The sequence below is a fragment of the Cervus canadensis genome, chromosome 13 (assembly GCF_019320065.1).
Source record: "Cervus canadensis isolate Bull #8, Minnesota chromosome 13, ASM1932006v1, whole genome shotgun sequence".
NCBI classification, from domain to species: Eukaryota; Metazoa; Chordata; class Mammalia; order Artiodactyla; family Cervidae; genus Cervus; species Cervus canadensis.
Genome location: NC_057398.1, coordinates 45,540,695 through 45,554,382, shown reverse-complemented (window position 1 = coordinate 45,554,382; position 13,688 = coordinate 45,540,695). Strand labels below are relative to the sequence as shown.

The following is a 13,688-nucleotide window of genomic DNA, read 5'->3' as shown; positions in this document are numbered from 1 at the left end:
TGGAAGAAAGTGGACACCATTATAAAATAACTGGCTCAAAAATTGTAAAAATTTTTTTTGTTTATTCAAAAGAAATTGTTGCATATTAAAAACTGTTTTAAATGAGGTCACTGAGCTGATCAAAATTTTTTATAGGGTTCCATTTCTGAATTTTGCTCTTTCCTTTAACATACAGTGTTGTCTAGAAGAACACATACCATGTTGATAAATTATAAATCAGCCATTAAACCCTCCATGTTTAATAAATGATCAATACATTTGTTGATTAAGTTCTCCATTCAGTATCATTTCATTCTCAGAACAGTCACATTGGATTGTTCCTGTTATTTACCTGTGTGTTATAGACCAAGTTGAGATGCATAGATATCAATAGCATACCCAAGGTTACACAGCGGGTGAGGGGTAGAACTTGAATTTACATTTAAGTTCTCTGACTTGCTTCCATAATCTCACCCACATTGCCCTCAACTGCCTCCTATTAGGTATGCTACCTTGTCCCCTTTATCGTGACCTCTACCCCATCTCTCACAGTCCTCCTGTAAGCTGACCTTATTTCTGACTGTATCATTATAATAAAGCTGATTAATAAAACAAAGGAATGATTAGCTGTTGTGGTTAGCCTGGCACTTCCCCAGCTAAAGAACTTTTATTAAAGATCCTTCATCCTGGGAAACCTCCTCAGTTGTACAAACTGAGAATTCTTGGTCACTTTCATCCTGTTCCTGTTCTTCACGCAAATCCTACCCCTGAATCTCATTTCATTCCTCTTCCCTCAACCCTTGGTATCTTGGAGATGAGATTAGATAATGAAGTATGGATCAAGATTTTTTAAAATGTATGTTCTTCTTTTTATTAAAAAACAGTATATATTCTGATATTCTGTATCTATGCTTTGCAAGATAGTCTTGTCAAAATGTGGACAGTTAGCACATTAGTGCATGCAGAGTTTTATTTTGCAGTGCATATAAACTGAATTGTTGTGATATACGTTAAATTATGTATTTTATTTAATATTACTATGTATTATTTGAAGTCTCCATAAGAATTCTTGTGTATTATAAAAGGTCTTTATAGCATTTTAAGGTTTTGTTTTTATATTGTAATTATTTCTATTGTAGAACAATAAGCATATTTTTTAAAATTAGGAACAGAGCATATATTTAACACAGCAGACATCCATTATATACTTGTCTTTCCCATTATGGCAAGATAGAAGTAGGAGGAAGAAGAGAGTGTTGTTTGCAAGAGAAAGGGAAAAGGGAGAAAACCAGAAGCATGAAGAAGAAAAGGAAAGAGAAGTAGACAAATTCTTTTTTTACATTTCTGTTCAGTTTTACTATTTAGGACGTATTGTCATTTGTGCACATTGGGTTTGATTTTTGGGTTCCAGTTAGTAGAGAATCAGTCTACCTAAATTTAGATAAAATAAGAGAATATTCATTTTTAAAAGGTTTAACAATGTATTTAGGGTTCATTTAGCTCTCTGTAGACAAGTCAAAACAGACTCACTTCTCTAAAGTTTATGCAGTGTGTGAAACATGTATTGAGCATTGAGTTCAGTTGGGCAGCACATTTAAGTACTATACTGAGCATAGCTTACTTAACTGTATTTAGTTTCTGGTTTATAAGACATTGGATAATATATAGCAGTATAACATCATCACGTTTTATAAGATTGGTATCTATTTATGTTCTTATATGGAGTTCTGTTTTGAGTTTGATATTGACTTCAGAGTTTGAGTAGGCACTTTCATATATTATCATGTTAAGGAGTAGAATAATTACCTATTCCTCAAATAAATTAATTATCATTCATCCTGCTAATATAATTTTTTCACATGTGTTTCTTTGTGAATGCATTTCTTATGTATTTCCTTAGGTATATGTACATGACTGAGCAGGGTTAGGGGCCCCATTGATATACATGACTATAAAGTGACAACTCAGAACTCATGTGTATCTCTGTATGGTGATAATCATAACTTTAGGTTCAAATTGAAAGAGTAAGATCAGTTATTGTTACTGTTTTTATTTGCATTAGCTTTGCACAAGCTCTTTTTCCCCCTTGCATTGCTTAATTTTTCACTTGAGGCTATTTGGTTATCTCTTTTAAGACTGTTGATTTTGTATGAATGGGTTTAAAGAAGTTCCAACTTTAAAAGGATTGGTATTTCTTTGTTACAAATAACTGCAAGAGAAGATAGTGCCTTACCTTACAAAATAAGATTTAGATTTGATTTACAGCCACCACCAAAGAAACATTTCTGTAAATAAATATTTTATCATAGAAATAGACTCCCAAGAGAAATTGTTGAAAACCATCTCTACATATCTAGAAGAAGATACTTGTCGCTTTGAAATTGTTTAGATCAAACTTTATTTTAAAAAGGAAAAAAGAAAAAAAAAAAATAAAAAGGAAAAAAGAAGATTGATGTTTGCTTTCAAAACTTAATTTAGACTTTAGTTCTTAGGACTTATACACAATAATGGCTCTTACTTACTCCCATGGGTTTAAAAATCAGTTTATTATTGTAAAGTATTTGATAAAATATTTCTTTTTACACATGAATTAGGCAGCTATAGGGTTTAAGTATCAAAAGTTCTTTGACAAATTATGTCCTCTTTCCAGAATATCTTACTCAGCATTCAGTTGTTTTTCAAAACAGTATTTTCCTGTTTTTGAAGACTATTGTCTTACTATGCAGTTGGAGAATTTGATGCTGGATAAAGATGGCCACATAAAAATCACAGATTTTGGACTTTGCAAAGAAGGGATCACTGATGCAGCCACCATGAAGACTTTCTGTGGTACACCAGAGTATCTGGCACCAGAGGTAGGCTATGTTTCCATTTACAGAAAAATAAAAATAACACTGATGTTTTGCAAAGTAAATCATTTACGCTTTTGAAAAACTGCAATGTCTACTACTTTGACCTGGATTTCAACATGAATCAAATCTATTTTACTCCCACTTGTTTAACATGGTATTCCAGGGCAAAAAAATATATAAATCAGCACAAAAATACTGGTAACTGCAATCAAATTAAATCAGTTTTTACTTGTTGGCCATATGTGTTTTTTTTTCTTTGATTATGCTTATTTTTATTCACTTATTAAAATTAAATATTTCAGTGACTTCAGCAAGAATGTTAACAGTTTTATAAATCATTTTGGATTTTCCTTAGAAACAAAGAAACAATGATAATTTGTATTTGTAATTTTGTGGGTTTTCATACTTAATTATTAGAAAGGATTTCACTGGAAAAGTTAATGAAATGACAGTGGCTACATTTTGGAAATCATGCTAAACCAAAACAAGCTTCAGCCAGTGCCCTCCCATGCTGAGAATTCCATAGTGATGATTGATTTGTTTGTTCAACAAATATACATTATTCATCTACTATATACTGGATAAATTTCTGTGTGTGTGGTTATAGAAACAAGATACAAAGGACCCTGCTCTCAGGGAACTCACTTCTGGTGAAGGGCAACAGAATAAAAATAAATATATAGCATAATGTCATGCAATAAGTATGTGTCGTGAAGGGAAAGAAGCTAGATAAAAGGAGGCTGTGGTGGCTGTGTTAGGTAGCGTCCTCATTACTATTACTGCAAAACAGACCATCGCAAAACCTAACCATTTCATGTGATCGAGGGTTCTGAGTCAGGAGAGCAGGAGTGACTACTCATGGGGCACATGGGGCACAGCGGTGGCTGACTCTGTGGCTGGAGGCCGGAATCTGGAAACTCCCCGCTTTAGGTGTCTGACAGTTGATGCTGACTGTCAACTGGTGCTTTACAGGGCTCTCAAAAGCCTCAGCTTCCCCTTATGGCCTGGCTTCCTCATAACCTTGTGGCTTCAGAGTAGCCAGACTGTTTTGGCTTCGGGTTCTAAAATGTCCTAGGGAAGGAACAGTTTAGAAACTGCTTCAATTTGGTTTTTTTTTAACGTAGTAAACCATGAAGAAATGTTTTATTAATTTTTTAAAAATTTCTCTTCGTAGTATATTTTTTAAACTTTATTATCATATACCATAAAATTCAGCCTTCTGAAGTGCATAGTAGTGGTTCCAAGTTGTGCAATGCAACCATCACCACTCTCTAATTCCAGAATATTTTCATCACTCGAACAAAGAAACTCCATACATATTAGCTCCTGCCTAACCTCCCCTCCTGCTAGACAACTGCTAATCTACTTTGTTACTATAGGTGTGTCTATTCTAAACATTTCATACAAATGGAATCATACAATACATGGCCTCTTGTGTCTGGCCTCTTTTACTTAGTTTATTTTCAAGGTTCATCCATGCTTTAGCATGTTGTTGGTACTTCATTTCTTTTTATGGCCAAAATAATATTATGTTGTATGAATATAATACATTTTGTCTATCCATTCAGCAGCTGATGGACATTTGGATTGCTTTCAGGTTTTGGCCAATAATGCTGCTATACACATTTCTCTGTGAATTCCCTTTTATGACTTCATTTCAGGAATTGCACATCATTTCTGCATATGCTGAAACATTCCTGAGCCTGCATGTGTTTAAGAGGGTAGTGACATAGATCCCACCTCTCCATGGCAAAAACATGTGAGATGGGAGATACTGTTGTAGCCCTCTTTGGAAAGTATAATCTTCTACAGATAGGATGTTCAGGGAAAGTGATGTTTAATCAGGGACCTGAATGCTAAGAGGCAACTATTGTAAAAATACAGGGGACGAGTTTTCCAAACACAGGAAGCACCTAGTATAAAACCTGTGAGGCACAAATTCATTTCTTCCCTCAAACTCCAGCAGGGTTAGTGTGACTAGAGCAAAGGTGGGAGGCATTTATGTTTGATGGATGATGATAACTATTTATTGAACATGTATTATGTGCCACATGCTATATATGTACATTGCAAATTTGGAATAATCTTTTGAGATAGCAGACCTGTTCTTTTTAAAGGTAAGGGAACTGAGGATCAGAATTTTTTAATGTAGTCTGTACACAGGTAGGAGGTGGTAGAGGTAGAAACAGGATTCTAACGAGGTTCATCTTATAAAGCCTATTTTTACTTTTTTTAATTGCATAACATGGTAGCCAAAAAAAAAAAAAATCACTGTTTCAAGGCCACTATAGATGTAAGTAATTGCCATTTTTAAAATAGATGCTTTGTAAATGCTCAACAGGAAAAGTAATCAAAAGAATTAGGAAATGGGAATATATTCAGAATGATACTAGCATTCCTTATATGTATAATAACTAATGCCAGTTTATTACTACAATAGCTCTTTTCAATTAGAGATTAAAATTACATTTCAAGAATTTTAAGTTTTTGTAAATAAATGCTAGTAATTTGAAATATTAGCAGTATTTTTTTACAGTAAATTTCCAAATATTATTTTATCAAGGTCTGCCAAAAGTAACATTTTTTTTCTGTTATAAAATCTGGAGTTTAAAATTTTCCATTTTTGTAGCTGAATTTGGTAAAAGTTTAGAATAATGTTTCTTGTTTATTCAAATACAAGATCACATTTTCTAGAACAGGATTGTTTTTGTGAATGTCATGAAAAACAAAATCTTTGTTTCTCTGGAGTTCCAATTGCCCCTGCTATACATTTGCCATAGATGATGATATCCCATATTTAGAATAACAAAATTAGTTGTATCACAATTAGGGGAAATTATTTCTGTAGAAGATAAACACATATCATTTCAGAAGCAGATGATCGCCTAAGAAACAAAGATACTGTTTTTATATGCAAATGTCATCAACTGAAGAACAAAACCAGGAATTTAATCCAAGAAGAGTCCAGTTGTTTCTAAATAGAAAGTTTACAGTTCACAAGGAATTATCAATTTCTTCTTAAAGACAGGTAAACCCTTTCTGTATGGTTTTTAAAAGATATTGCAGAAGGGTTTAAAAGCAGTTTATATACCTGATGGCTGAGAGATGTTGGTTCATAATTAACATCTAGACCTTATTTTCACAGGGGAGAGTGATCGTTGTGATTACTATTTGAGGATGACAAAACTTGAGACAACTAAACTTCTCACGCAGTTTCAATTTTTATATTTTAAGCATTTGTGTCAAACTGCATTTTGTTAAATCAGGGTAACTGTTCTATATTCTCACTTTTAAAAACAAGAATTTAAGTTCTTTCTTCTGGTCTCTGGTGTAGGCCATTTCACTGAAGAACACTCATTCATTCATTAAAGAAATATTTGTTGGGTATTTATTAGGTGTCATGCATTCTGTTAGGTGCTGGGAATACAAAGATCATAGAAATGTTTTTTGTCGTCCAGTAGCCTGCCATATTTACTAAGGTGATATGATTTGGAGAATAATCATACTGTCCAAGAAAAATAATTGCTTTACTACAGTTATGTACCACTGGAGAAGGAAATGGCAACCCACTCCAGTATTCTTGCCTGGAGAATCCCAGGGACGGAGGAGCCTGGTGGGCTGCTGTCTCTGGGGTCGCAGAGTTGGACACGACTGATCAGCAGCAGAGTTATGTACAGTGCAGTGAAAGGAAGGGTGGTGGGAGGGTCTGGTGGCGGTAAAGAGGGAGCAGACTGAGAGGAGGCTGGGTGTGTAGATCAGAACCAGAATGGGAAAGAGTTGAGATTTGGTCTCACGGACAAGAGAAAATCACGTGAACTGAGAGCAGGGCAATAATATGATCCAGATATGCATGGTCAGAATTAGAGAGGGATTGGCAAGAGCTTAAACTAGCCTCTTCCCTTTACTGCAGATGCCACCTCTCACTTTCTTTGAACCTTAACATTTCTAGTACATAGCATTATTGATGCCAGACTTCTGGTAGTTTGTCAGTAGTAGCTGTTTATCAGACCTGGAGTACGTGCCTGAGTACTGCTTCTCTTCTGAAGGGCTCCTTGTTGGTATGTTACCTTCTCCTCACATGGGAGACCTGTTTACACATTGTGAAGACATCTTTCTGCAGCCTCTCATTTGTCTAGCAGTGGCCATCCTTTACCTTTTCAAGTAGTTTTGGAGGGGTTTTGTTCACTTGTTTGTTCTGTTTTTTTTGGCCATGCCGCAAAAGATGCAGGATCTTGGTTCCCTGATGAGGGATTGAACTTGTACCCCTTACAGTAGAAGCTGGGAGTCCTAATCACTAGGCCTCCAGGGAATTCCCCAAACAGTTTTAATTTGGTCAGAATGCTTTGCTACTTAAAGGTGGTTGCAGGATATTTTAAAAAATACTTAAAAAATACTGTTAGAAATCAGTTCAAAACTGGTGTATTAACTGTACTATATCTCAGACTTATACCTGATTTTTAAATGAACTTAGATTTCTTCTTAAAGACCACCAGGAAAAGAAAAATTTTATGATATAAAAATTCCATTTGTTAAAAACAAAGGATATTTTTTAAAGTATTTGTTCTCGTCTTTTGATGAAGAACTGTGTACCTTTTTTATTAAAGAGGGAAAAAGTATCTTTTTAAAAAGATGTTGCAGAGATACAGTCCTAATGGGCATATAAACTATATGTTTAGTGTGCTGCATCTCTAAAGCTGCATTAAAAATTAGTATAGATAGTTTTAAAGTGGTTTTGCTCTTTCTTGTATTAGAAGGAAATAAATTTGACCTGCCATATATTATGGACTGTGGTATTTTGAGGGGATTTTGTTTTCATCATCTCTACTATATTCTCATGCCTAGAAATATAAAGAAATTAGAAATCATATATAAAATCTTACTGTTAAATTTTATTATTTGATTTGGCTCTCATTGAATCCAAACCATCCTTTTATGCAGTGCTAATTATTTAGAGTCTCAGCTTTGCTCTTGAGTTAGCAGTACCTGATCAACTTTCCAACTGTAAAACAGTTTGAAAATCAAATGTAGCTTACATGCAAGACCCAACAAAATTAAAAGTGTTAAGTACGTTTTGGCAGTTCACTTTTATTATGCCCAGTCCTCAAATGTACCAGCAGATAATCATCTGAATGTTAGTTATTTTTCACATGCTTATGTGATCACACAAAAAGTACATGCTAAAAAGAAGCAGATGGTGACAGATGGGGAAGGTTGAATAAGGTGGTTTTGGAAACCTAGAGAAATGCACTTCTGTAATAGTGTAAAAATAAAAATTATTTGATAATCAAGTTAGAACTAACAAAAAGATTGCAAAAAATGACTTGATTGTTGGAAAATACATAATATCTAGTTGTGGTTGCTATTCAGAAAAAAATGTATATAATTTTATTTCATATGTGTAAAATGCTATGTTTTTCAGTGGCTGAAAATGCATTTTTAATGTATTCCAAGTTTTTGGAAACTCAGTTTTAGAAAATAGTCACTGAGTGTCATTTTATTCACTTTTCTTTTAAAGCCTACTAGCATCAATATCTTTTATAATATGTATTTTGTCAGTATCTGAAATAGATGAAAATATTTTGATAACTATTTTCATACAAAGATTTGCTTAAAGTCATTGTGATTCTTTATAGATAATAGCGCAAATGAAAGGCCAAAAGTATACATTAACTTCTTCAGAAGGGTGGAGAGAATCATATTAATTAAGGGTGAAGATAGTTGGTAGCCTGGAGTATAGTGTAAATAGGTGGAGTAGGTAGAACCAAACTTGATCTTAAGTGTACTAAATGGAATTTTGTTTATTTTAAATACAACAAAGAATAAATGAAAAAGACATCATTTTATAGGCCTTATCAGTATTATCTTGAGGAGATCTTAAAATGAATGAAATCAAAGTTTTTTATATATATATATTTCTACATTTAATCTGTAGATAAAAATAGTAGCACACATAGTTATATTTTGCTTACCCTTGGACAAAATTCTACTAGTTCTAACAGATTATGAAACCAAATCGTAAAACTTCTAAGCTTTTTGTAAAAATTAAAAGTTATTTTAGTAGCTTTTCCCAAACTGTATACATCCCTAATATTTTATTTAATTCTTAATGATGCATATAGCACTTGTCCTCTTGAAGTATTTTTGAAAGCCTTCACTTGATGGTTCTAAAACGTCTCATCACCAATATTAAGGAGGAAATTAAGTGAATGAGCACAGTGATTAGTTCAGACAAAAGTTGTCTGCTTTATTGTTAGAATTTTTATTTGAGAACGTCTGTCATGAGTTGGCTGTTTATACTGTTTCTGGATAATATTAAAAACCATCCCATTTTGCTGTACATCTGAAACTAACACAGTATTGTAAATCAACTATAGTTCAATAAAAAACCAGGTAGTTAAAAAAATTCCTACTTGGTCCCCAAATTAGATATTGTTTAAATATAAACAAAAATGATATTTTTAGTTCAATGTTAATGTCTCTCAACATTTATAAGTAGCAGCTTTTACTTCCCTAGAGTTCTGTCAGGTTTTTTTGTAGCTATTTTTCACCTAAAGTTCTTTTGAGTGTTATATAGTCTTTTGATTTTAACAATCAGAATATTTGCATTCAGTACTTTGGAATGATTCTAATTTAAGCACAGAGTTTAATTTTAAATTCTCTGAGACATAACATATACAAAACCAACCCTAACTGGGAACACTAGTGATTGCCTATAGTGTTTTATAATGGCCATTTTTACTTTGGTTACAAAGACCCAGTTTCTTAGAACCCCATAATGTCTGTTGCTTCAGGATAAAAAGGAAGTATAGGAATCTCTGGGAAGATACCTGTGAGTATGATTGAATCACCACTCTTGTTTGTATCCATTTAGCTTTGCCTGTTCTTCTAGCCAGAGAATGCTTCTGAAAGTAGGATGTTAACTGCATGCAAGTACTTGTGTTTGCATGCTAGGAGGTAGCCATAAAGCTTACAGCATCTTAATTTAGAGCAAATGGCACAGTTTCAGTCTCTTTAGAATCATTAGAGCAGTTGAAAACTGGATATACAGTGTATATTTATGAAGAAAATAGCAGTAAACCTTGGAATTCATTATTCTTATGAAATGTATGTAATAGTTCTGTAGCTGCAACACATTTTAGAATCTGAATTAGAAGATTTATAGGTCACCTTTTAGCAACATTTCTGTGATGTTAGGAATATTAAAGGATTTCTGTAGATTATATAGCATATGTTTATATATAAAACACACATTATCAGTTACCTGAAATATAAGGTTACCAGAAAAAAAATTTTTTTGAATTAGCGGTAAATTGGTTCATCCAAGTTCGCAGTTTACTTTCACAACATAGGTGTGCAGACAGTTTGTTTAGATGTTTAGTTTCCCCCCATCTGTTCTGTCAGGATTATTGATTGAGCAGAAAGCCACTCCAGGGCACACGTAGCTCCTCAGAACTACTTGCGTGAGTGCTTCGTGTGGCCTGGCGAACAAGCTGAGAAAGGTATTCCTTCAGCCCCCCAGTAAATCTTACTCGGTACAAGAATACTGAAATGAATATGCCTTTTGAAAGCACTCATTCACGAACTAAATATTTACTTTGGGAACTTTAATTGATGGTATCATTTTTAAATTTATTATTTAATGTCATTCTTTGAAATTAGTAACCATTCAAGAGCTGTTCATAGTGATTTTTTAAAACTCAGCTGGTTTCTGATAAGTGGAGGCGTGCACATCAAATGTTACCAAATAGTAATCAGGTATTACCAGATCATTTAAAAATAATTGATAACCTGCTGTGACTTCCTTGAATTTTGGATTTTATTAGAAAGTGAAGCAATCTCTGGCTCCTAGTGGACAAATGGAAACTGCACCTCATTTCCTAGAACTTGGGCTCTGTTTGGGGTTTATTGATGTGACCTCTCACCATTTTTTAACATTTACATTCTTTTAGTGTTTCAAATCCCCACTTGTCCTTCATCTCTGGGGATTTGTGTTAAATGTTCTCGTAACACGTGAGGCTACATCTAGGGTTACAGAGGACAATAGGTATAGAAGGAAATACCAAATATCTTCCTTCATATTTTAACTTGATTTTAGTTTAAACATTAATGACATTGATTTCATGGAAAAGAACACTGTCTTTAGTTCTTCAGATAAGTCTTTCAGTGAATTATTTCTTTAGAAGCAGATTTTGATCTGCATATATATCCACATTATATGATAAATTGCATTGTAATGGAGTTTGAAATGTATTAACGTTGTACCTCTACATTACCATGTACCTTCTCTTTGGATCAGCCCTGATGCTAACCATGAAGTTAATTAGCCTTTTTGCTAGGAGGGGAAAAAATCATCAGAGGTAATCAGAAGGAACTGCAACTCTTAGGTTAAAGAATGTAAATTTTATATATTACTAGGCTGTGGGTGTTAATTTCAGTCAGTTCTACATTATTTCAAAGTATTATATTTCGAATTAGGTGTAAGGAGAAAGGATACTGTATGAATAGTGGTAACGTTATTTTGTAGTATATCCACATGTAGAATATTATAATCACTTTTATTTTTATTTTCTGTGTATTTCATCTTCCAGCTGTCTTGAGGTAGGAGTTGAACAGAAATCTTTCTGTTTAATTGATGACAAAGACTTCCAGATAAAGAGGACTGGCTGAGTTGTTAGGATATTTTCTCCTCAACATTGCCTAAGTTTTACATGTCACGGAGATGATATGTTAGTTACATCACATTTGTTCAGTACAGAGTAATACAGCAAACAGTTCTAATTGTAGCATTATGTATATATATTTCAATTAAAGCTCGTATGTTCAGAAGCAAAACCACTTATCTTGAGAATCAGTGTTCATTTTACGAAGCTAAATAAAATATACTTTATTTTATCAAACAGATTTTTTTACAATACAGTTTTATTTTTCAGTTGCTTATTTCTCTTCAAAAATAAAACCTTTTTTTATGTACTCACTTTCCCTTCTGGCTGCAAACCAGGTATTTAAACAAAAATAAAGGATTGCCAGTTTTGCCGGCTGGTGAAATGTGGGTTCGGGAGGCAGTTAATCCAGCTTTTATGCTTTTTATGGTTTTATGAAAAAAGAGGTTAAAAACCACATTTGGCTCTTTTTTTGTGTGTACCACTGTTTTGTTGGTGTTGTAGGAGTGCAATAAGAGGTTACTTAGACTTTAAAATTTTTGTTATTAGGTAAAATCCAGTGTCTATTAGATAAAGGCCTGTTACAGACAGCACATTCTGCTAATTGGCCATGGAATAGATTAAAAAGTCACTGGTGTTTAAAAATTACATTACTATACAAATACAGTATCTTGAAATAAAATATTAAAAGATCCAAAGGATTAATTTCCACTGAATGAGGAACATATCTTGTATAAAAGTAATCATATTTTTCCTGGTACAAACAGCAAGTTATGTTTCAATTTGAACAGGTTGCTCTAGCACAGCATAACTGATATTTGCATATTGTTTCTTACTAAATATATTTTGCATGTCATGTGTTTTGGGAAGTAAATTTAAGGGCATATACCAGACAGATATTGAGTCCATGATTTTTATTGTTTGTGTTTAATAGAAATTGTTGTGAGGTTCTAAAACTTTGGATACTAAAGTTTATTACAACTCAGTCAATCAATCTTTATATTCACTCTGTTGCCTAAATATTTCCTGCAAGAGTTTCAATATGTAGGGTCCTCCAAAAGGTTTCATATAAATTTTCATGATTGTCATGCCCTGGATGCTTCTTTAATACAATGCATCTGTTTACTCCTATCTGTCACTGATTTGTATTAGTTAGTTCTTCTCAGTGCAAGAAGGTGTTAGACACATTATGTTCTCTATAATCAACACAGTTTAGCTCTAAGTTGTTACTTACTGACCACCTTAGTGGAGCCAGAATGAAAAATTAAGTAGGGCTAAATGAAAATGTGTAAGTATGCAAATAGTTTTCTTTTGATCCTTAGGGCACTCATATATTCATTTACTTTGTTTTGCTGTTCAGTGGCTAAGTTACGTCCGACACGTCCGAACTTTGCGACCTGACCTTGTGGACTGCAGCATGCTAGGCTCCTCTGTCCTCCACTTAATTCATTTATTTAGAATCTTGCAGTAGGCTGCAAAAAAGGTTGCAATACCTCTTTTTTTCCCCACCCCTTATATCTGGCTATATATTGAACATTTTACATATTTGATGTGATTTATATCTTTTGTAAGCTTCTTCATAGTTTAAATGTCAAGATCATAGAATCGCCTACTTAGGTTTTGAAAGTTATGATTCATTTTTGTATAAAAAGCTTATGTTTTATAAATAATCCTTTAAAAGTTAACATGTAAAAATTAATCTTTAAAAAAAATTAATCTTTTACTGGTTTCACTTTTAGGTATTAGAAGATAATGACTATGGCCGAGCCGTGGATTGGTGGGGCCTTGGGGTTGTCATGTATGAAATGATGTGCGGGAGATTACCTTTCTATAACCAGGATCATGAGAAACTTTTTGAACTAATTCTAATGGAAGACATTAAATTTCCTCGAACACTCTCTTCAGATGCAAAATCATTGCTTTCAGGGCTCTTGATAAAGGATCCAAATAAACGGTAAGCCACAAATAACACGCAGTGAGTTACTGATGAATGTGGTTAGAAATTGTGATATGGAAATTAATTCACGTATAACTAACTCCAAGAAGCAATATATTTGATGCAGACATCTTCCCACTGAGACACTGACTTATTTTTAACTGCATAATATAGAACATTTAAAATTTTTTCTCAACTCTTCCCTAACTTGGAAATTTTATACAGATTTTACCAAATAAGGATTTTGAGAGTGTTACAAGC

General features: G+C 33.4%; 1 protein-coding gene across 3 annotated transcripts in view; it reads left to right on the top strand.

Moving 5' to 3' along the window:
* Nucleotides 1-13,688, top strand: part of AKT3 (AKT serine/threonine kinase 3) — a 272,836-nt gene that overhangs the window by 216,100 nt on the left and 43,048 nt on the right. For all 3 annotated transcript variants that reach the window (XM_043486077.1, XM_043486076.1, XM_043486079.1), the window contains 2 exons: nucleotides 2,706-2,834; nucleotides 13,231-13,445. In XM_043486077.1, coding sequence (XP_043342012.1) covers nucleotides 2,706-2,834; nucleotides 13,231-13,445 — 344 coding nt within the window. The remainder of the gene's footprint in view (nucleotides 1-2,705; nucleotides 2,835-13,230; nucleotides 13,446-13,688) is intronic.